This window comes from Microcaecilia unicolor, chromosome 2, assembly GCF_901765095.1.
Source record: "Microcaecilia unicolor chromosome 2, aMicUni1.1, whole genome shotgun sequence".
Taxonomy (NCBI): Eukaryota; Metazoa; Chordata; class Amphibia; order Gymnophiona; family Siphonopidae; genus Microcaecilia; species Microcaecilia unicolor.
Window position 1 is genome coordinate 167,942,264 of NC_044032.1, and position 25,178 is coordinate 167,967,441.

At 40.9% G+C, this 25,178-nt stretch overlaps 1 protein-coding gene across 2 annotated transcripts in view; it reads left to right on the forward strand.

Moving 5' to 3' along the window:
- The window catches only part of EPB41L4A (erythrocyte membrane protein band 4.1 like 4A), a 564,380-nt gene that overhangs the window by 252,566 nt on the left and 286,636 nt on the right, over positions 1 to 25,178 (forward strand). For both annotated transcript variants that reach the window (XM_030193468.1, XM_030193469.1), the window contains exons 7-9: positions 6,241 to 6,328; positions 11,463 to 11,551; positions 14,081 to 14,144. In XM_030193468.1, the coding sequence (XP_030049328.1) occupies positions 6,241 to 6,328; positions 11,463 to 11,551; positions 14,081 to 14,144 (241 nt within the window). The remainder of the gene's footprint in view (positions 1 to 6,240; positions 6,329 to 11,462; positions 11,552 to 14,080; positions 14,145 to 25,178) is intronic.

The window sequence follows — 25,178 nt, forward strand, 5'->3', positions numbered from 1 at the left end:
GCCAAGGGCAAATGCACAATTGATGTTGGGAGAGTAACTGCAGTGAGTGATAGGCTTCAGCACCAGACATGTCATATCATGATATAGAAATCTACTTTGTAGCTGTGCTTGTCTTTAGGATTCATTAAGGTTGCTGTAAAATCATCTCCATTATTTGTAGCTCCGTGTTGTCAAACATGTTGATTAGCTTCAGGGGACTATGGAGAATATCCCAATATGAGAGCCTCTTCTGGCACGAGGTTTGTTGTGGCCCCTCTATACAACTGGAATCTCACCAGCTTGGCTTCAGCTTGTAAGCATGCATATTACTTCTTGAGGTTTTTGTTTTTATCTCTTCTATGGCATCATTATCATCAGCCAGCTGGCTTCTGCATGCACTGGCAAATGTTTTATTTCATACAGAGTTTTACATGCAGTGGGCATGCTTCCTTCTTTGCCTAATGACTTCCATTACAGTAGCAGCATATACCCTTCTGGTTGGCTGGCTTCTAACCATCTGAAAAGCTGGCATGCTGGTGGTCGCCTGTGCTCTGACTTATGCTGGGACAGCTGATGGACTTTTTCCTTAAGGTCATGTCCTTCGTGTGCTTAATGATGTCATTCAGGATTAGCCTTTCTGTCTGGAGAAGCTTCTGTCACATAGTGTCATCCCTGATGTCAATGTCAATTCTATCCTGTATGATCGAGTCTTCTAGATCTTCGTATTTGCATGACTTTATTATACTTCTGTTAGATATGCGTCAAAAATGAATTTGTTTCCTGCAGTCTCTTATTTAAGATGTACCTTTCGTAAGTCACATTTCTTTTTGGAAGCATCGAGGATTTCATTCATATCAGTTTTGTCTGTATTGCTCTAGAAGTGTCATACAGCTCATACGCTTATGTGCCAATAGATAATGGCAGCTCATTTCCTCATCGGCTGTTCCTCTAGATCAATTGCAATATCATAATTTTGCCACTGGCTCATGAAATGCTTAAAATTTGTATCACCATCCCCTGCCAAACCCGGTGGCAGCAGAATGGGAATGTGTATAACCTTCTATTGCTAATTTACTTCTGACACCATGCAGTGCATTGAGACACTCCCAGGTTTGTTAAACTTGCTTTATTTTCCAGCACAGCCACAAAAGGATGTGATGTATTCTACCCAGATATACCTTCTAGTTACTTGTATTAAGTGTCCATCACACTTATATAGTTGTCTTGGCATTGCCTCCAGGTATGGTTATTTTTTTGTACTAAAGTTTGTATCGTATAGACTGAAATCCTTTAATATAAAATCAAATTACATCTGGAATATTTTTACCTACTGAAACTGATGCTTCTGCTTTGTTGAATTCTAGTGAGAATATTTTAGCTGTGCTTACTTTATTCAAAAAGCCTACATTTTGGATTATGGTTTAAGACTTACAGATGTGTGCCTAAATTGTGTGGGAACAATATAGGGTTTGATTGGTTCTAATTTTGCTCCTTCTTCTGCTTGTTTTGAGCACAAACCAGCTGAAGTGAGTTGTCTTGACTGTGATCATGTGATTTCGTGTTATTGACAAGTGGCTGAATGAAGGTATTTATTTGGATTTTGCTCACATCTTTTTCAGAAGTAGCTCAAGGTGAGTTACATTCAGGTACTCTGGGTATTTCCCTTTCGCTGGAGGGCTCACAATGTAATTTTGTACCTGAGGTGATGGAGGGTTAAGTGACTTGCCCAAGATCACAAGGAGGAGCAGCAGCAGAAGCGTGATTTGAACCGGCCACCTCTGGATGTCAACACCGGTGCTCTAACCACTAGGCCACTCCTCCAATTCATGCTAATTCATTGAAGCCCAAGGGTTAATGTGAAACATGATATTGCAAATGTCAGGTTAATGTTTTATCTTTGGGAAGCAAGCCCTGACACACTTAAACTTCTCAGCTGAAGCTTCACTCTGTGAATAGAGGTGGGATTAAATTCAGTGGAATGTTTGTTTTGCAACACCTTCAGGATCAAACATGTGACTTGCAGCTCCTATATAATAAGCTTTTTAAAAGTATTTTGCTTCTAAATTTTCTCCATCAAGATTGAATGTTTAACTGCAGGGCCCTACTAGTGGGATTTTGGACCTATCAGTGGGGTTATGTTTTGAAAGATGGGGGTCCTGGTGAGCAGGGGGAAGGCAGCTGCTCTGAAGCCTTTATTGCCTGACTTTCTTCCACTCAAAAAAACCCCAAATGCAGTTAGCTGTGTTTAGTCTATAAATCATCTTTATTGATGTGGCCCCAAATAAAAGGAGATTTTAGGAAGAATGAGCATAGGAAAAGATATATCTCCGAAGGGTAAAACTGAAAAAAAGAGAAACTGGATCAGTTTGTGTATAACAGTGTTTAGTAAATTCAGTCTTCTCCCTAGTACTACTACTACTACTTGACATTTCTAAAGCGCTACTAGAAGGTAGTTCTCTTTCTGCTCTAGCAGGACTATTTTCCATTTCTCCTTCTGAGCTCCAGCACAGATTGGTTCTCTCTCCTAAATCTTCCTCTTTGATTCTCTTAGGTCTCTGAGTGGGCCCCCTGTCTCTTTAATCCTACGCTGGAAGATAGTTGGACACATCTCATAACACTCAAATACCTTTGCAGTATTTAGGGAAAGTATCACAAAGAATCCCCAAATTTAAATATTTTAAAATCCAGTCCTGCACCTTGGGTCTAAATCAAAAGGACGTTATAAAATATGCAAAAATGTCAACATTTTTTCCTTTCTGTTTGGGGTAGACTGCGGTTCAATCCCTCACAGATCTGGCTGAACTTTCAAGATATTTTGTGAGGATGTACTCTCCATATCCTCTAAAGTTAGTCACCCTTATTTTCTAACTCCTGTTGTTCTATCTTACATGTCTATGGGCCCTGTTTATTAAGGCGCATTAGCATTTTTAAGGCGCCTACAATTAGCATGTGCGCTAACCATGTAGGCGCTTATAGGGATATTGTAGGCATATACACTGTTAACACACATACATAGTTAACGCGCCTATAACGCGGCTTAGTAATCAGTGCCCTATGCGTTTCACCTCCTCTTACACCCTATGCTATTAATGCGTATTGTGTTGGTATTGAAAGTAGCATACCATGGCATATTGTATGCTGTTATTTGAATATTCTTACTGTTATAATTATTTGTTGCGTATGTTCTGGTTCTTTTTCTGATTCAATTTAAAAAAAAAGTGGTAAATAGATACTAATAAATAACAAAAATGCCTTGGCTTATTTGCTGTGGTAAGTTTTAAACCATTTTTACAGAACTAGGCTGTAGAGAGTCACTGAATGATTACATAATTATGTTGGCTCTGGCTAAATGTATTTATTTATATGATCACCTATCATTCAGTGTCAGGTGTTCTACAATTAAAACATCTAAAATAGTGAAACAATATATATCAACATATTACCAACATTCTTAACAAACTCCATAAAAATAATAAAAATGTTTAAAAACTAAACAAGAATAAAATATCTTCATACTCTTTCTACACTTTAGCATGTCAGTCTGTAATCGTACTATGCTTGAAAAAGTGTTCCCTGAATTTAGGACAGCTACAAATATTTTGATAGGAACATCATACAAACCTTCCTGACAGGCACAGAGATGGTAAGGCATTTTCTAAAGGCTAAACAGGCTAAAGGCCTCCTCTCTCTTTAATGATGTAGTTACCTTTTGTACCTATAATGGACAGAAGGTACGGCTGGGAGCTGCTGAATCCTTACTTAACCCATGGAGCTTCTGGGGGTTCCTTCAGCAGGGGTTTGTTTCAGGACCTTTAAGACTGAGGATACATTCTTGTGGCTCTGGGATAAAAACAGGTGCACACCAGCTCTGGGATTTCTAAAATGAATAGTTGAGAAAAAGCACATTTATTTTCTGGTGATAGCCCTAAATTTAAACAGTCAATTCAAGCAGGTATAGGTGTCTCACTTTCGATGTTCCATTGGCCTACTTAAAAAAAAAAAAAAAAAAGGTTTGAACAAGTTCCTGAAAGAGACGTCCATAGTCTGTTATTGAGATAGACTTGAGGAAGCCACTGCTTGCCCTGGGATTGGTAGCATGGAGTGTTGCTACTAATTGGGTTTCTGCCAGGTACTTGTGAACTGAATTGGCCACTGCTGCAAGCAGGATACTGGACTAGATGGACCATTGGTCTGACCCAGTATGGCTACTCTTATGTTCTAAACTAACTTGGGCTCTCCATGGTGGACACCTTGTTCTGCTAGGAATTAGCCTTTTCAGTGTCTGTGAAGGAGATAAAGGAATAGGACAGGTTCTGCTAGGTCTGCAGCTATGATGGCTCTGCTACAAATGGAAGTTCTGAAAGGAGGTTCTCCAGCAGTGGTACTACCTTTGTAAAGGAAACAAGAGATCCTAAAGATTAAGAAAGTAATCATTATGTCCAGGAATGTCCAACCCTATCCATGCTAAAGGATTTTGGAGAGGAGGAAAGTCATAAGAAGAGATCAGGCATAGGGAGGGAAGTAGAAGCCAGGTATAGGCACAGGAGAGCCCAACAGTGCCTATACCTGACTTCTACTTCTAGGTGTGTTAAAAACGCTAACACGCCTTAGTAAACAGGGCCCATAGTTACTGCATCTCCATAGTATACAGAGAGATTACAATCAGTGTAACGAGCAAGTTTCAATAGAAGCATCAGCTACTTGAAAAGAAATTAAACAGTCACAGAAGTAGATTGAAAAAGTATTGAATCTTTTTTTTTTCATTTTATACTTTTATTTTTGTTTTTGAGAATGTGATACTTCCCCCTTCTAAATTTTCCAGCTTTATTTATTTTTGTTTTACAGTCTTTTTCCAAATAAGACACACTTCATTATATAACAAAGATTTCTCTTTGAATTGTTTTTATTCTAATAATCTATCCTTATAATGTCCTTTCCACCAGTATAAAGTTCAAAACTAGAATTCAATCAGTGTTTTACTTTTATTCCTGTAGAGGCGCTTCCAGTCACCTTTAACACTTGAAACCCTCTTCCCCCACCATAAAGAACACGATATAAAGCATAGTCTGCTTGTAGATCTCCCTTTCTTTGCTCACCAGATTAAACTATAGCAGGCAGGAATAACTGACCAGCTAATATAGATGGAGTTCATACAGGACAGATGTACCATTCAGAATGTAGTTTCTCTACTGTAGCTCCTCCTGGCAGGTCTCTGGATGTGCTATGTTGCCTGATACTGTGAGTCCGGTACCAGGGAGTGAGCTTTTTCCTTATGATGGTATGCACATAGGATTGTCTTTCGAATACTCCTTATACAGAGGGTCATGCACAAACATCTGTGAACTTTCCTACACATGCATCCATCCATCATAGTATATATGACAGATGGAAGATACATGGATACTGATACTCCCACATCTGAAACATATGATGGTGCACAAACCTTTCTTTCTTTGACCACTGAGGCAGCTTCTTGGGGTCTGAACTCATATGACAAAGGTACTTGAGTTATATCACAGTATCCCTCACTAAAAGTTGAAGCTAGAGATCATGGTTGTGGCAACCCAAGGAGCTTCCATTTTCCATGACCAGTCGAGCTGCCAGAGACAGAGGTAAGGCTGCAGCAGTCATTGAGAGGGATGATACCTGGGCAGCTTCCACTTATGGCATCTTCTCCCACATCCAAGGCCCCAGGCAAGAGATGGGACAAGGTATAATGGATAGCATTCAACCATGGAATGTGAATCCAAAAAGAGTATCCATCCCTACACACAGATGTGCTGCTCTCGAGAATGCTTGCAACTTGCCCTGAAAAAGTTAACACAACTGGAAGTGCTCTGCTAAAAAGACAAAAAATGATCTCTTTGGAAGAGTTATGTCTTGCTGATGTGGTGGTACTGCTGTGGCTGCTTGAGGAAATTTTTTTTTTATGATTACTGACGTGAGAAAATGAGTTTTAGGATGAATGACAGGGGAATGCTGGGATCTTGTACCACCTATTTGTGGTAGACATTTAAAGAAATGTAATATGACAACCTGTAAGAGACAGAAGTGATAGATGGAACCAAAAGAATACAGTTGTATCTGGAGGTGCTATGAGAACAATGAAATAAAAAAGAAAGTGAAAGACAAGGCAAAAAACATAGTGGGCAAATAGCATATATCAGTACAGCAAAGTATTGTAGCTGGATTTTGGCGAGTAAGATTTTACTGTAAAAATTTCAAAAGTAGAAACAAGTCTTATTTACTGCACTTTTACAGGGGTCAAGTTCCTGCTGAAGCAGAAGCAAATTACCTCGCAGTTGCCAAATCACTGGAAATGTATGGAGTCGATCTCCATCCCGTTTATGTAAGTAATGTTCATTTGAAATTAGATAGCAAGGACTGATAACACTTTTGAGGGTGCATGATTGCATTTTCTACTAAAATATACTGGAGTTGATAATCAGAAGGGTTTAACTGGGTAGGAATGAGTCCTGCCCAGTTCAACCCCTTTGAGCTACTGGCTGCTGATATTCAGCAGTATTTGGGTAAGGTGTAGGGTAGGGTCATGGACTTGATATTCACACATACAACCAAAGCAGTTTACATATTCTGTGCAGCTATTTTCTCTGTCCCTACTGGGCTCACAATCTGTTTTTGTACCTGGGGCAATGGAGGGTTAAGTGATTTGCCCAGGGTCACAAGGCACTGCAGTGGATTCTCAACCCACTGCATTAACTATTAGGTGGCTACTCAATTTCAACAGCACTGCCTGGTTAATAGGTTAATATCACCGTTAACAGACCATCATCTAACCATCTTGGTTGAGGTGGGGCAAAGTTAGGGCGGAGCAGCAGCTTAGCCTGTAGGTGGTGATATTCAGTCCACTAACTTACTAAGGGCCCTGTTTACTAAGCCGCGATGTAGGCGTGCAAACTTTTTAGCTTGCACTAAAAATTAACGTGCGCTAGACACCCAATGGGTGTCTCTATCGTTAATGTGTGCTAATTTTTAGCACAAGCTAAAAAGTTTGGATGCCTACAGCGTGGCTTAGTAAACAGGGCCCTAAGTAAGCACATGGTTAGGACAGCAAAACAGCTATCTTAACTTTATGCACCAAGTTGCATAAAGTGGCTGGTGCTTGGTTAACCTTCGGGTCAGTGGGCATACCCAGATAGTTAATGATGAGACCATGCATGCCTTGACTATCCAGGGTTAGGTCAACTTATGGCTGGAAGTGGCTTGCAAGCTGTTTACTGCTGTAGGCTGAATATTACCCCACTGTAGTTAAGAGGTGATGAGCACCCAATGCCATTGCAATTGAAAGGAACATCGTGTTACTGTCCAGACATAAAATCACATTCTGGTTCATCATCTTCCTATAGATCATTGTTTTCCAAGTCCAGTTCTGGAGTACCCCCTTGCCAGTCAGGTTTTCAGGATATCCACAATGAATATGCATGAACTTGATTTGCATATGCTTGCCTCCACTATATGCAAATATCTTTCTTGCATATTCATTGTGGATATCCTGAAAACCTGACTGGCAAAGAGTACTCCAGGATCAGACTTGGGGAAACACTGCTAACGATAATGTGATACTGAGATACTGTCTGCCTTTTTATAAAACAGCATTCTGATTAACCCTGCACATTAGAGTCTAGGCCCTAACCTGCAGGTCTTTTGTTATTTACGACTGTCTTTCTTCTCCCTGAATAAATGTTTAATCAGGCTTAATATACTGCCTTTGTGCAAGGCAAATCAAAGTGTTTTACAATCATAAAAAGTAAAACTAAAAGAAGGGAACTCCAGTGATCTGGTGGGACTGCATAAAGGAAATTGGTAGAACTGCCTAATTTGGAAAAACAGATGAAAACAAGAAAAGGAGAGCAAAGAATTAGAAAGGGCTCAGATAAGAACAGAAGATTAGAGTTTAGTTGTAGCATAGGTAAGGTCATGGAGGACCTCAAACGGATCTGGGTTTTTAGTGTGCTAAAAACTCTAGCGTGCCTTAGTAAACAGGGCCCTAGGCGTGTTCTGCGCTAAACAGTTAGCGCAGATACATTGCTGCATGCTAACTGATTAGGGCGTGGATAACTCATGAACCTTTACCGCCTTCAAAACAGGTGTAGTTAAAGGCTCACGTGCCCATTAATGCTGGAAATAGAAAAACTGGCCATTTTATTCACGTGTCTAAAAATGGTCTTTGCACATGGGAATGACTAGCGTAGGCACATGCTAAATTCACTACAGTTTGATAAAAGGGCCCCCATAGTGAATTTCATTTTTCTAACAGATCAGACATCTGAAAAATCTCAGCCTTTGCTACATGCAAATAAATCACCAGTTCCAATTTTTTGGACAACTGTCCATAAGTACTAGATTGTGACTGTTGAGTTGTAATCTTCCTAGAATCCCCAAGATAGTGCAGAATAGAAATTGTGAAAATAAATGAAGTAAATGGATGAGATCATTACGCAGATATTTATCAGTTTGTCTTGTGAAGAATCCCTTTAGAAAAGCTAGAAATAAATGAAATCCACAGGTGCCTGAATGAACTAGCTTCCATGATATTTGCATTTATTGTAATTTATGTTTGATAGAACAGATTTACTCAACTGTTCATACTGGTTCAGAAATAGATTTGCTGAGCAGTAGGGTATTATGTTTTATCATAACTCCATATAGGTATCTCAGCATATTAGATCCAAAGAACTGAAGCGTGGACTTAAGGAGCAATATTATTAAAGCAGCAGGAATAACAGTAAAGACCCTGAACAATATACAAAAATGGTTATTGCTGCTTAAATTCTCTTCTGTTATATTGAGGTCAACCCAGAGCATCCTTCATTTTGCCTTCTAAGTGGTTCCAAACTTAGAGAAATCGGGTTCTCCCATTGCAGGCATGAGCCTATTGCCTTGCTTTTAAATTATGAATCTTAGAATTTTGGTTTTGGGTTCCTTGTTGTCTAAGGATAGGCAGCCAGAACACTTTCAGGTCATTTTTTCTGGGGGTGTTTTCACAGTGGAATGATTGTTACGAGTGTGCAGTTTTTCCCAATATTGCACATATGTGCGAACCCTTACTCATGTGCGCAACTGTCGGGAAGGAGTCACAGTGATTCCTCTAATTTTGACCACCGATGCATTTAGGGGGTAATTCTATGAGGAGCTGTCTAGGGGTAGGTGGCAAAAAGACACACAAATGGTGGTATTATAATCATTTACGCACATAGGTAGCCACTTAGAGAATATCGAATAGTGGAAAAGTAGGTGCCGTGATTTGATGGTATGTGCTTTGATGGTGGACATGCGCATGGATGAAACGTGGGCATAGAGCACATGTACACATGTAAATTATGCAGTACTATAATTTGTATGTTCTAGCCCACAGGTAGGCATGAGCATTAGCAACAGCTGTAGAGCTGGACTCTAGCATACCAAGGGTGGGGCAGTGAGGGCGGTCCTCCCCGGGTGCAGGCAGCAAGGGGGTGCGCTGAGCTGCTGTTGGCTCTGCCCATCTCCTGCCCCGTCTGACATCAACTTCCTGTTCTGGAGCAGGGGGCTGGCAGAGCCCAAACCCCCCTTGCTGTGAGGAGGGGGATGCTCCACCCCAGGTGGCAGCATAGATAAGTATGGTACGGGAGCTGGAGTGAGTGCATTTTTGGCCACTTGTACTAGTATTCCATAAATAAAAGTAGGTGCCTACTTCATTACAGAATAGGCTTAAAATATGAACCATAGCCATTGCTTCTGGTAGGTACCCTGTTATAGAATTACCCTCTTACTGCATATAACATTGACTGTAATGCTGAATCTGAAATTCTACAACATTGGGGTGCAAGTCTCATCAATTCCCATCTGCGAGAGTCCAACACAGGTGTGGTCTTTTGGAGTTAGCCTACTTAGGGAAATCAACCACCTTAGACAAATTGTAAATCTTTCATAAATAAGCACTGTGGATGCCATGAAGACCAAACATGAGCTCAAAGACCAGAGTTCAAGAAATCTGCTGTAGAACATGTATGCATTAAGAGGCCTGTTTCCTAAGCTGCATTAAGCACTACTGCATGCTTAACACAGCTTAAAATGGCATTGGGATGCACTCAGGTATCCCTCCTTGCCAAATTAACACACGCTAGCCGCGCACTAAAAATGTATTTATTTGTTTCTGGGAGTGGAGAATGGGCATTCCTGCATGCTAACTGATTAGTGCAGGAACAGTATGTGAGCCCTTACTGCCTACAAAATGGGTGCTGGAAAGTGCTCGCGCTTATTTTTTAATGGCAACATTAGCGCATAATCACACAAAAGTTAATGGGATTCCCATATGGATAGTAAGCTTTCTAGAAGGATGCTGGTGTAGAAGGAGGAAAAACCCTTGAGAAGCTTCCAGCTGTAGATTATAACACTGCAGGAGCAGGACTTCCTCATCAATGGCAAAAAACTTCCTTTCTTCTCAAAGCAGCAAAAAACAACTTTGCTTGGTCTTTTTATAATGAGAAACAGTAAAACAAATAGCTTAGCTTTAGCTGCACATCTCCTTTCTTATTGCTAACATGGTCTTCAGCCCGACCATGACCAATGATGGCCAGCGTTTTGTGAGGCTGCGTCAGGATCACCGGTGCAGGAAATTTAAATTCCATTTTTTAAAATCTGACGGTCAGCTTTTTTTGAACAGCATTTAAATTTCCTGTACCGGTGCAGTCTCGCGAAATGCTGGCCAACGTTGGTCAAGTTCGGGCTGAAGACCCTTTCAGCAATAAGAAAGGAGATGTGCAGCTAAAGCTAAGTTATTTTTTTTTTTTTACTGTTTCTCATTATAAAAAGACCAAGTGAAGTTGTTTTTCGCTGCTTTGAGAAGAAAGGAAGTTTTTTTGCCAATGATGAGGAAGTCCTGCTCCTGCAGTGTATAATCTACAGCTGGAAGCTGCTCAAGGCTTTTTCCTCCTCCTACACCAGCATCCTTCTAGAAACCTTGCTAGCCATATGAGAATCCCATTAACCTTTGTGTTATTTTGATATTAGGGGTGTCTCTTCCTCTTAATACTGTTTAGTTAACAATAGCACATAGCCAAGAATGCAAAAAATGGCAAAAGGCCATGTCTACAGCCACCGTAAAAATAGTTTTAGCCTTTTCGAAAAACCCATTTAAGGGTGTGCTAAGACCACTTTCTACCACAACTTAGTAAAAGGACTCCTACATTATTTATGTGTCAAAACTGGATGATTTGGTTTTTCATTTCAAAAACTAATCAAAGAACAATAGAAAATAAGCATGAATTCAAGGAATACCTTAAAAAATGAACACATCTACAAAATATTTAATTTGTCAGCAAGTATGCAGTAAACCAGTCACGCATTCATAGATGGACATTAATGCTTAGAGTCACTTAAGTTGAAAGAATTCTGCATCTACCGCTGTTTGCTTTGTTGCTTGATGTGTAGGATAAGGATGCTTTATAGGGAAATAAAGTGAATTCTGTCTTTGGCTTTTCCAGGGAGAAAACAAGTCTGAATATTTTTTAGGTTTAACTCCTATAGGAGTTGTCGTCTACAAGAATAAAAAACAAGTTGGAAAGTATTTCTGGTATGTATAATTCAGTAGTGAAGCCAAAGTTAAAAATCTTGGGTCTGTGTGAAAAATAAATGTTGCTAAATGATGCTCTGGTACACAGCAGGCACTTTGAATTCAAAGTAATAAGCAGAGGTACAAAAAACCTTGACAGATTTTGAAAGTAAGCATTCATAAGATGTAGAAAGCACTGTAAGGCTTGGCTGTTATATCTGGCTTTTATTTAGGGCATTTATTCTGAGGCTGTGGCTTTGTTACACAAACTGTGAAACCACAGTGAAGTTTCCATGTTGTTGGTTTAATTTATGGGTATGACTTTTATGTATTTCATTGTACTTATTTTGCCACTGTTTGTTTTGATTCTATTGGTTTATTTCTATTATGTGTTAAATATGTATTGTAATTTAATGTTCATATATATTCCACTTTGAGCGGCATTTTAGAAAGGACATGCAAGTGGGGAAATTCCAGTGTGCAAGTCAGGATGTGTGGAATTTTCATACTATTTTACAAGAAGCTCTGCAAACATAAAGCCTCTTGTAAAGTAGCAGCAGGGCTGCATTTCCCACTATGTCCAGAGGGAACAGCAATTTTAGAAAGCTGGATATGGGTTGAAAAAACATACTTCCCTTCTTCACATAGAAGTGAGAGCAGCTTTCTAAAACATCACTGCTCCCCAAGTCCTGCATTTGTGTACCCACCTCATCACAGCCGTACCTTGATGCCAGCCTGCCAGTCGCCCTGCCCCTTCTTCCCAACGTCATTCATCATCTCCTCCCCTGCCATCACCCGGCCATCACCTGAACCCTGCCAAGCTCTCCCCCCTGCCTATCACCCAACCCCTGAAGCTTTTAGTAAAGTCTGCCTTCTCCCTGAAGCCCCCATGTGCGAGCAGAAGCCCAACATGTGGTAGCCTCCCTCAGAGACCCCCCCCCCCAGGGGCTAAAGGGAAATGGGACTTGATATACTGCCTTTCTGAGGTTTTTGCAACTACATTCAAAGCGGTTTACTTATATTCAGGTACTTATTTTGTACCAGGGGCAATGGAGGGTTAAGTGACTTGCCCAGAGTCACAAGGAACTGCAGTGGGAATCGAACTCAGTTCCCCAGGATCAAAGTCCACAGCACTAACCACTAGGTTACTCCTCCAGGCCCTGAAAAACAGATGTTGGGCCATTAGGCCCCCGGACCAGTCCCCAAGCTTACTGAAGCTCCCTGGTGTCTAGTGGGGTAGGAACAATGCCCACTCTCATGGCCACCAAGATCTCTAGCAGTATATTGCAGTATTATAACTAGAGGTCAGGCCCCGAGGGAGGCTTCTGGTGAAGGCTGCCACTTTTTGAAGGCTTTCAGGGATTGGATGAATGGGGGGAGGGTGTCATTGCTGTTGGGGATCAGGTGATGACAGGAGGGGTTGTCACTGCTGTCAGGGTCAGGTGATGGGGGATTGTTGAATAGTGTCGGGGAGGGTGTGGTGAAGCTGATGTTGAGGTGGGGTTGTGATGGGAGAGGGGTGGTCTGTCTTTGTGGGACCAGTAATGGTGGAATTTAGCACTGCCTCTACAACAGGCACTTAGTTGTGCCTTGGAGAAAGTCCACTGCAGACATGGATTCCCTATGTGAAATAGGGAATTGCACACCTGTTTTGTCATTTCCCTCTACCCCCAAGTCCCTTTGCCATTTGGATATCGTGAGCTTCCACACATCTGAATGGACCATGTATTCAAATAACATTTAAAGGCTGCCATATAGATGTGTGGATGCTTCTAAAATATTCTAAGACGGGAGGAAACAAATCAAATAAGTATGAGACATCAGATGCTGATTTAATCTTGTCAGGAATCATAATCTTTTATATTTTGAGACTGGAAATTTTCTTTCCATGACTTTTGGGCTTCCAGTTTAATCAGAATCAACCTCTACTAGGCTATGGTGTTGTGATTCATTGATTGTGACTACCTTTATAAAAGAATCCCTTCTCAAATTATAGTCTAGCCACCATAGCAACAGTACTTGACCAGGGGCCATAGGGGCTGCAGCTCCCTCTAGAATCTGTAATCTTGACCCCAAGTCTGGCCACTTGGTGTTACTGTTGAGCCATTACTGGGACTCCCTCCTCCAAGTGGTTGTAAATGCTGCTTTCACAGCATCCCTTGTACTACCACTGAGCCATCACATTGTCCCTTTAACTTTTTTTAAAACAAGGTTTAATCCTCTTCCTTGTACCCAGTGGGGTGAGGTGGCAGGGCATTAGTCCTCCTTATTGTTTTCATTTTTAGCCCAAGGACCATCCTTAGCTTGTAACTGAAACCCTGTTCTTGGAGCTTTACTAAGGTATATGCAGTGGAAAAACATTTATTATATATCCTCCTGTGTAGTCTGGCTTGTCATCTTTATCTGTGATAGGATTATTTGCACGTTGTGATGACTTCTCTTGGACCAACATAATTACTTAACAATGTCCCAGCAGCAGGCATTACTTTCACAGTTTCTTTTCTGCTGGATTTAATAAACAGGCTGTTTTGCCTTTTTTTCCCCCCCTAGGCCTAGGATTACGAAAGTGCACTTTAAGGAGACACAGTTTGAACTCCGAGTATTGGGAAAAGACGTAAGTTTTGATTGTTTGCACTTTGAATATAGAGAAGGATGAATGTGTTGGTTTGTACGTCAATATGCAGAGTGGCATAACATCACTTTAATTCAGTCTGTGAAGCATAGAGGTAAAACACAATATCTGAGGTTCAGCTGAGCATTTCAGCCATTAAGTGCTTCAAAATCCTGTTGAATGTGAAAGGAGAGGGAAGTCTATTACCCGGATGATGCAGGGTTAGCAGGAAACTCCATATGAGATGGAGTTTAAATAACTGAAAGACCCATTTTACATAACACATCAATATGGGATCTTGGATGTCCAGGTTGGGATGTGCACAATTCCCCTGATATTTTACAAAGATGTCTGCCAAATACAGAGCCTTTTGTAAAATACTATACTATAAGGATGTGCAGGACTGAATGTGTATTTGTTTGCACGTCCAGTGGGAATGGTGATTTTAAAAAGCTATATGTGAGGATAAAGTATCCTGATCTCCTCTAAATATGCATTGGAGTAGCTATTTAAAATTGATGCTCCCGAAATCTATGCACCTTATTAACCTGTCACCCCCATCCCCTCCTGTACCAGGTACATTGTCCCTCCTTCCCCTGAACCCCCTGGAACATCAAGAAGACCCCCAACCCGAGGACACCTGTCCAGAAGACAAGTCTCTCCCTGATCCTACCCTCTTATTTGTCATCTTGACCCCTAGTGTCAGTAGCATGACATTACCTGTAGAGATAACAATAAAAGTCATTTCTTGCAGTTTGTTCACTGCTACACACTCAGAGAGCTAAAAAGGTGAAACAAAATAAAGGGACAATACAAGTGGAAAGCAACCAAGAGGGACACCTCAGAAAGAGAAGCTCCAGCTCCACATTTCACAACTCAGCCTTAACTAGTCTGCATTGTCAAAGCTTATTCCAACTCCCTCCTGATGGCTAACTCCATTAATGAATTTTCTTAACTCTGTAAAAGTTGCTGCTTTTGAATGGCGAGCAGTGTCATCAGTTAGGCTTCTGGTGATACCCAGCAATTTCATATGTCGATAGAAAGGGGGCTTGATCCTTATAAAAATATGCTTATAATCCCAGAGCTCATATGCTAACCATTTCATACTGACTACTTCCCCACACCTTTTGGAGTCACATTGATATCAATGGGGGAGTTGGCCTTTTCCAATAGCAGACAATTACACTTCTTTCTGCAAGTAACATGCCAGTTACCAATCTTGCATGTTTTTGTGAGCTTCACCATGTTGCGTCTTTCCCTAAAAGCATCCCAAAGCAGAGTTGGGGAGGGGTCTGGCAATGATGTGAGACAGTTTCTTGAACCCACATCCTGAAACTCTGGATAAAAGGGCAGATCAACCACCTATGAAGGAATGTGCCCACTTGGATACAGTAGCACCAGCAAGGATCCGAGGCCTCTGGATCCCATATTTGCAAGCAGCTGTGGTAAAACATAGACCCACATTAGAATTTGAATCTCTGAATTTAAAAGGGCTGTAGTTATGGATCTTTGGACCATAGTGGGACCCAGAATGAGTCACGATCTATTGGACCAAGGTCTTCATCCTACTGTGGGGGGTATGTATTCTTAACAGGTTCCAGAGACATTGAGAGTGCCCAGTACAGGCAGGTCAGCCACCCCTTAAGCATCCTTTTTTTAAACAGTGTTTTTTTATATAGGAGTTCTTATCTTACAAACCCAACCTTTCTCTTGGAGCTTGTGGCAAACTGTCTCACTTTGAAATATTGAGAAAACTAAACTGACCATCCTAATTTCTCAACTCCCTGTAAGTTTGAAATACTTTATTAAAGAACAAAAGTAAGGGAACATCCCTAGTTTGTATGAAGGCCCCACAATTACTTCCCCCATCTCTCCAGCAAATCTTAGGGCAGGTATTGGAATATGTGGTGTGTAATATGGAGATACTTTCACTAGGTTATATACTTTCTTCTAGATTTTTAGGACCTGCGGTGTGAAATATTGTCCTTTAAGTTCTGTAAGGTCACTTTACTCCTGTACAAAGGGTAAAAGCAGAAAGAGGGATGAGGTATACCAACTGCTCTTCTAAGCCTATCTATTGTGTAGGTGTGCCAGGCCTATCTTATAGTGAGAGCATATGCAAACACATGCATTAATAGATAAACTTGAAAGTTGGGAAGGGCTAGTCCATCATCCTGTTAGAGACAGCGTGTTTCAAATACTAAAATTGTCTGTTTTCATATTCCAAACAATTGTAATATTTGGTGCTCCAGCTTCTGAAAAAAGGAGCAGGGAACATGGATCGACAAATGCATAAAGAGGAAGCGTATTAGGGTAAGCAGTAGTGCAATCCGATTCAGTCAAAATTTTTTCGATTTGATTTTTTTCAAAAAAATTGGTTTTTTGATTCAATTTGATTTGATTTAACTAGATTGAAATAGTGAGGCCTACATGCTAATATTATAACACAAAGGGTAAAAAAAAAAACCCAGGCAGCAGCAATTGAACAAAGGCAAACTTTAATGTGAGCACGCCATGCTGTGTTACATCATGTGAAAATGAAGTCTGGTCAAGTCCTACATCTTCCAGATTTATTAAGAAAAATCATTTTGTCCACTTTGGCTGGCTTCAGACAACTGCGTCTTACAGCTATAATTTGTCCAGCAGCAGAAAAATGTTCAAAACATGTAAACTTCTACAAAACAGATGAAGATGTGATTCCATGTGCCCCAATGAAAGGAGAGTTTAATTCTACTTCCATTTAATTTCAATATATTCTATCACCTTTATAACTCCAGGCTTCCCAAGGCAGATTACAACAACAGTTAAGATGAGCCCATCAGGAAACAGGATATCCTCACTGAAATCTGTACATCTGTATTGTATAGAACAGTGAAGAAAAAAGTGCACAACCAACAGAGTTTATAATTCCGGTTTCTACCAACTACAATAATTTTTGAAGCTATTTTAGTGATAGTCAGCCTTCTGGCATCGGAGGCTCTTCTCAGGCGCGTCCCACCTACTCTAATACAACTTCCTGTTTTCTGTAGAGGTGGGACGCGCCTGAGGAGAGGCCCGGACGCTGGAAGAAGGCTGACTGTGTGAATCGCCGGTGCCGGAGGGACAACGTTTCAGGGCAGTGAAAATGACCATGCGGACGGGAGAGAGTGGGCAAAAGATGTAACACTTGGGGGTGGGGGGATGGAGAAAGGAGAAAGAGCTGCCCAAGGAGGTTTAATAGACTGGAGTGGAAGTGAGAGCAGCTTGGGTGACTGCAGGAGGGAGGGAGGGAAGCAGTGGCTTGGGTGACAGTGGGTGAGCGGGCGGGCATGAGGGAGGTGGGGAAATCCCGAATCGAGACTCCCGATTTTTTTACAAAAAGAATCGATTCAACCAAAACGAATTGATAAATCGATTTGAATCGTGAATTGGACAGCATTAGTAAGCAGTAGCATTTTGATAGTGCTTATTCTGCTTAATCAGGAGGTATCAATATGCTTGTAAGTCTCCAACTCAGTTTCGAGACGCCTTCAGTGAGGGTCCATAATTCAGTTTTTATACAACATTTGCAGATTAGTAGAACTCTATACTCCCAACTATTTGAATTAAACAGCCAATTTAAAAACAAGCTCACCTATCCCTCTCAAACAATCCCTGCCAAAAAGAGTGCAGGGGATGAGCATGGTCTTGGTGAGATTAATAGAGAACATAAAAACATAAGCGTTGCCATACTGGGACAGACTGAAGGTCCATCAAGCCCAGTATCCTGTTTCCAACAGTGGCCAATCCAGGTCACAAGTACCTGGCAAGATCCCAAAATAGTACAATACATTTTATGTTGCTTATCCTAGAAATAAGCAGTGGATTTTCCAAAGTCCATCTTAATAATGGCTTATGGACTTTTCTTTTACAAAGATATCCAAACCTTTTTTAAACCCCACTAAGCTAGTTGCTTTTACTACATTCTCTGGCAACATTCCAGAGTTTAATTACACGTTGAGTGAAGAAATATTTTCTCCGATTTGTTTTAAATTTACTACTTTGTAGCTTCATTGCGTGCCCCCTAGTCCTACTATTTTTGGAAAGAGTAAACAAGCGATTCACATCTACCCATTCCACTCCACTCGTTATTTTATAGACCTCTTATCATATCTCCCTTCAGCCGCCTTTTCTCCAAGCTGAAGAGCCCTAGCTGCTTTAGTCTTTCCTTATTGGGAAGTTGTCCCATCCCCTTTATCATTTTTGTTGTCATTCTCAGTACAATTTCTAATTCCACTATATCTTTTTTGAGATGCGGTGAGCAGAATTACACAAGTATGATAATTTACAGATAATTTCTTTAAAAGTGTTTCATATCGGAGCAGTAATCATGGGCAAGATGTCAATAGAGAGCAAAATGAGAATCCAGACACTGCGTGAGCAAAGTTTCGGAGCAAAGACGATAGTGGCTGCATATCATCCCAAGAACTAGAAGCTCCAAATTTGCTGGACCTAAACCCTTTGGACTACCATGTCTGGGGAGCAATGTTGGAGGCTTTTCACAAGCTTCACCCAAAGCCGCAAACAATCGCTGAACTCAAGAAAGCACTGCAGTTGATCCGGGACAACCTGTCAAAGCGACTGAAGGCCCTCGTTAAAGCTGGGGGTTGGTACTTCGAGCATTCACAGTGTCTGCTAAATTCAGACACATTGCTAATTGTATCATTTGAATGATGATAGCTTACTGTGTTTTAGCTCAAACATTTGTAACGCACAAAAATTGCTAGGTGGTAACACTGAAATGTCAGTACCATCATCATAGCTTAAGATAATTAAATGTTGTTTAATAGTAATACGTAAGTACGATGACTAAGTACTTAATATTTCTCACTGAAATTCAAAGCGGTTGCTGAGAAAACTGCAAAAAAACCCTCTAGGGGCTTACTTTGTTTTTGCCTTGCCCTGTAGATCCGGGGAACATCCACTTCTTACCTCCTAGGATAACAAAAAATATACAGAGAGTGTATAAATGCAAATGAAATAACTGCAAGGGCTATGACAATAAACTAAGGCGAGGTAGAGTCTCATATATTGTACATGATAATGTTTGTCTCACTTATCAAGTGAATTGCTTATTCGTGTTTGTTTCTTAATCATTGACTCAGCCTCCACCATCCTAAATCTACAAACAAAATCACATGTGGCTAATACCTCCTAGGATAAGCAGCATGGAATCTGTTTCTCTTTTGAGATCCTGCCAAGTACTTGTGACCTATTTGAAACAGGATACTGGGCTTGATGGACCTTTGATCTGTCCTGGTATGACAATGATTATGTACTTATTAATTTCCACTTTAACAGCTATCTGGAACTGTAATACTTTCATGTCCTTTGTACATTTATGTTCCTCCTCCACTTAAGTCGGGCTTTTAATGGCACAAGCTTCTTCTCTCTGTTCTTCCTGAAGGCTCCCAAAGTAGAAGTAATTTGACCTCTCAGAACTGCCTTAGCTGTGTCCCATATAGTAAGACACAGAATTGAGTTAAAAATGTACCTATTCCTGTCAGACATCATTAACAATTTGTGGGTCTACCAACAAATGGGGTTTCATAGCATAGGTTCTTGAAGGAGAATCACTCACCAATTGTTGTAAGACCAAAGTTACACATGCATGATCACTAAAAGTATGTGTCCTAGTGGTTAGAGCACCAGTCTTGCAATCTAGAGGTGGCCGGTTCAAATCCCGCTGCTGCTCCTAGTGATCTTGGGCAAGTAACTTAACCCTCCATTTCCTCAGGTACAAGCTTAGATTGTGAGTCCTCCTGGGACAGAGAAACATCCAGAGTACCTGGATGTAACTCACCTTGAGCTACTACTGAAAAAGGTGTGAGCAAAATATAAATAAATGCCATTAGCTGAAATAAACCAAATATCAAATCTCTAGTAAGTGATAAACTGAAGAATAGCTTACAGTTCCATCTCCTTTCTCTTTTCATACATTATATAGTTGCAATTTTTTGAGGTGGGCCTTTAACACTGTTGATTCTGTAGATGGTTGCGCTCTAGTATGTGATCTATCCTTTGGTATCAACACAGTATTGAGATCCACTGCTTAAGTAAATAAATAGCCTCTTATGGCAGAGATCTTTAATGTGATAAGATGACATGAAGGAAAGGTGTTATCTGATGTTTGGGGCATAAACATTTGCTAAGCAGAAGCATAGCCAGGTTTTGATGTCAGGGGAGCAGACCTTTTGTACAGTAGTTGCCGGTGTAAGGCTGAAGGGCTAATCTGCATAGGCACCATTTCATTCAAAATCCATTTGGGGAAGCGACTGCTCCCCTTGCACCCCACCTAGTTGCGCCTTTGTTGCTAAGGTAATGGTGACCCCATCCAAAGCCTCAATTAGAATTATGTATTTTCCTTCCTTATCTGATACCACCTCTTGAATCACAAAGAAACACATTTCAGCTATCAGGATGGCTTCTCTATTGATTTATTTGAGGCTGAGTAAACTCTGTCAATCCTATCCATGCAACGAGTTGCAGTCATTAGAGCTTGTTGATGTTCAAAGTGGTGAAAGCAAACTGACAGTGCACAGTTGGTTTGGCTTCATGGGTCCTCTAATAGAAGCTCAATATGCCCTCTCCAAGAGGATTTCCTTTTCAGGGGCCCCTGAGACAAAGCGGCAGAAAGTTCTATAACTATGCAGCCTTTCCCACTGCACAGATTTTCCCCCTCCCTCTACATTAGGTATCATACCTTTGCTGGTGGGAATGCCGAAACCCCACCAGTTGAAGAAATCTACTGCCTCCATCTGCCACTCCTCGAGCATTATCAGTTCATGCACGAACTTGGGGAGTGCAAGCGTTGGTGGCTCGAGGCATGCCACTTACTTCCTCGTTCCTTAGGCAGTACAAGGAGGAAGGGGGTGACTCAGGTAGTGAATATCTTTGGCTGGAGGGGCTTCAGCTACCCTATCACCCTGATCCATTATCTCTCTCTCTCTCCCTCTCCCTCCCTCCCTCCCTCTCTCTGAGCCCAACATCTTTCTCTCTCTCTCTATTCCCTCCACTGCCCATGAAAAGGTACATGGTGCATGGGACTTGAGGGAACTTCAGGGAGGGGAAACGTGTTGGACCATCCACAGCAGGAGGGAGATGCAGGAGGGAGGTGGAAGGTGGGCAGCAATTATCAATCGCAATTAAATGTTTTTATCATGAATAATAATTACCATGTTAATTGTGATTAATGTGTAGCCCTATCCAAAATGTTTGAGGAATACACACCTACATATGCAGCCTGCTGACACCATTCCCTATACACTCCCCACTATGCTCCCTTAAAATCCCTACATCCTGGGGTTCTTCACGTGCAAATAGTGGCTTTTCAAAAGCACCAAGTCTAGCAATTTAAATGGGCAACAGAGGCTCCTGCTCAGTTAAATTGCAGTGACTAGGTGATCCCCGGATTTTCAACAGTACATAACAGGATAGAGCTGCTGAAAATCTAGGGATACTGCCACTGCACTCTCCAATTAGTTCCAGGACAGTCTGGAGACAAAGTCGGGGCAGAGCTGGGTTTTACTTTCAATCCACTAACAGGGTAAATGTCGGATAAAGTTAGGAGAGCAAAAATGCTGCCCTAACTTTATCTAGGTGCTAGTCTGACTATTGACCATACTCAGCAGGGCTGGCTCAAGGGATAGTGGTGCCCTGAGCCAACTTGCATTGGCAGTGCCCTCCTCCCTCCCCCAGCAGATTTGGCATCTCTCCCTCTCATGGCCAGTATCTGTTCTCCCTACCCCACCCCGTCCAATCTCACTTTCCCCCTCCCCATGGGTCTGGCTCTGCTAACTCCCCTCTCTCACTCTCCCCTGGTCCAGTGAGAAGGGGAGGGAGGGGAAAGACAACCTGTACATCAGGTGAGGCCAGAGGCTGGGTATATTAAGCCGGAAACTAGGCAACCTACCATAAGAACAGAGGAGCAAGAGAAGCTGGGCGACCGAGCACTGAGGATCTGTCATAGTTAATAACAAATTGTCTGCAAAAGCCAGTACCTGAATCACTAGCTGTTGAAATTGTTACTACTTTTAAGTTTGGAGTACCCCTGATTGTACACAGCAAGGCTCCAATGTGAGAAGAAAAAGTAGGGGTGATAATGGGCAACCTTGTCGGGTACCACAAAAAAATGGGAAAAGAAGCTGTGCTAATACCATTTACAAGCAAAGCTGCTTGGGGTTCCATATATAATACCTCTACCACCCTATAAAATCACCCAGAGATGCCCACATAAGATAGAGTTTCAAATAAAAACAGGCATCGCACTTGATTAAATGCCCATTCAGCATCCAAACTAGCCACAAAAAGAGATTTTGTTCCTTTTACAATATGACAAGGAGTGGAGGAGTAGCCTAATGATTAGTGCAGTGGCTTGAGAACCAGGGAAACCAGGTTCAATTCCCACTACAGCTCCTTGTGACTCTGGATAAGTCACTTAACCTTCCATTGCCCCAGGTACAAAATAAGTATCTGTAAATAATATGTAAACTGCATTCATTATAACCAAGAAAAGCTGTACAGCAAATACCATCTCCCCTCCCCCCTTTTTTATTGGCATGTTTTAATACACATATAAAACAGATTTTCTAACATATCTCCTTGGACAATTTTCATTGCAAAGGGACTTTTCTGTGTTTTGTCTGCTCTCTGATTATTGGGTTGTATACGATTGGATTAAGCTGGATGATGATGGCCATCGTTATATCCTCATTTTTAATGTAAAGACCAATTATCAGAAAATCAGGTGCTTCTAGCATTTTAACTTTTAGAAGCTTTTTCACCTTCTTTGAAAACTTCCATCTTGAGGTTAACCAAAAGTTTGTGCTGTATGTTAGATCTAGATAATTAGAAAGCTTTAAAGAGGGAAATTTGTTTTCAGTGTTAAATTTATAAATTGATAGGGGTGAAGGTGGGTAGGAAGAGTTTTATTCTTTCTTTTGAGGGTTTTTTTTTTTTAATTGCATACTGATCTTTCACTGGATCATTCTGGGCTTTGATCCACAATATTAATCCTGTGCTAGATTAAGAGTGATCCCCCTACTCTTCCTTTTCCACTTTGAATTTATAAGCCTCCTGCAAGTCCCTGGATCATATTTATGAGTCATAGGCAAGAGATGTGACGGCACCACCTCAGCTTCAAGCCCCAGCAAGCATTTAAAAAGATGTGGCACATCTTTAAAATCTGCTAGAGAGACTAAATTCTGTTTGATGTACTAACACAAAACATACAGAAACTTAATCGATACCCAACTGGAAATATGTTGCAAATACACTTTGCACCATTCCTTTATCAATGCTCATTTACATGCTTTTTTTCCCTTTGTTTTTTGGCCTCCTTTCTGAAGGGAAAATGGCTTATAAGATTGTCGTACCAACTAGTGTCCTATCCACACTAAAGTTTTTGTCAGGAGCTCATAGAGATCCTGATGGGTTTCTTTTTTTTTTTTTAATCTGTTTAGGTTCACCTACACACAGAATTATGTGTGCAGTTCCCAGAAAGTAAGTGTCATTAGTTTTGCATGGAACTACATTTTTTTTTGTTATAGTAAAGAAGGAATTATAGAGAAAATGGTAGTAAAGTCTTATTTTACTGCTTCAGATGTTTAATTGTTAGATCAGGTACATGTGCAGTCAGTGTGGACGTTACTTGGAGTAGAGGAGTAGCCTAGTGGTTAGTGCAGCAGACTTTGATCGTGGGAAACTGGGTTTGATTCCCACTCCATCACCCCAGGTACAAATAAGTACCTGTGTATACCATGTAAACCAATTTGAGTGTAGTTGCATAACCACAGAAAGGTTGGTATATGGAATCCCATTCCCTTTCATAAAGTTAGTTCTATGGAACAGATCTATTTGACATTTTGTAAAATGCTGAAAACTTATCTTTTTGGTCAGGCATAATTAATATATTTTCTTCTCTGTTTATGATGTTGTTAGAAGTGTATTACTATATTTGTGTAACATTAGATGTCGCCTTTACCGTACACCGTGCTGAACCCTAATTTTGGGAGGTCAAGAAGTATAGCATTAACGTTGACTTAGTTTTCTTTTCTGTTTATACAAACTGGGTCTTTCACAAATAGAATGGATCAAATAAGACACAATTATAAGGCCTCATCTAACAATACATATTGGAAGCAGTTCTATAAGTGGCACAGAAAGTAAACCATTGAACAGCAGGCAGAACAGATAAGGCACCTAAGTGCCCAATCCTTAAGAAGGGACCCTGCAGAGACAGGAATGCAAGCAAGACTTTAATTGACGGCATAAACAAACATGTGGATAAAGGTGAGCTGGTTGATGGTAAAGTTCCTCATGAGGGACGTCTGAGAAAATTAAAAAGTCATGGATAGGAGGCAATGTCCTTCTGTGGATTAGGAATTGGTTACTGGACAGAAAACAGAGGGTAGGATTAAATGGCCGTTTTTTCTCAATGGAGGAGGGTGAATAGTGGAGTGCCGCAGGGATCTGTACTGGGACTTGTGCTATTTAACACATTTATAAATGATCTGGAAAATGGAACGACAAGTGAGGTGATTAAATCTGCAGATGACACAAAACTATTAAAAGTTGTCAAAACACATACGGGTTGTGAAAAATTTCAGGAAGACCTTAGGAGACTGGAAGACTGGACATCCAAAGGGCAGATGAAATTTTAATGTAGACAAATACAAAGTGATGTACATTGGGAAGAATAATCCGAATCATAGTTACCTGATGCTAGGGTCCACCTTATGAGTTAGCACTCAAGAAAAAGATCTAAGTGTCGTGGACAATACACTGAAATCTTCTGCACAGTGTGTGGCAGTGGCCAAAAAGGCAAACAAGATGCTAGGAATTATTAGGAAAGGGATGCAAAATAAAACCAAGACTATTATCATGCCTCTGTATCGCTCCATGGTGTGACCTCACCTTGAGTATTGCGTTCAGTCTTGGTCACCGTATCTCAAAAAAGATATAGCGGAATTATTAATACCGTAAAATGAGTTCAAAGTGAGTTTGAACCAAGAAAAGAAC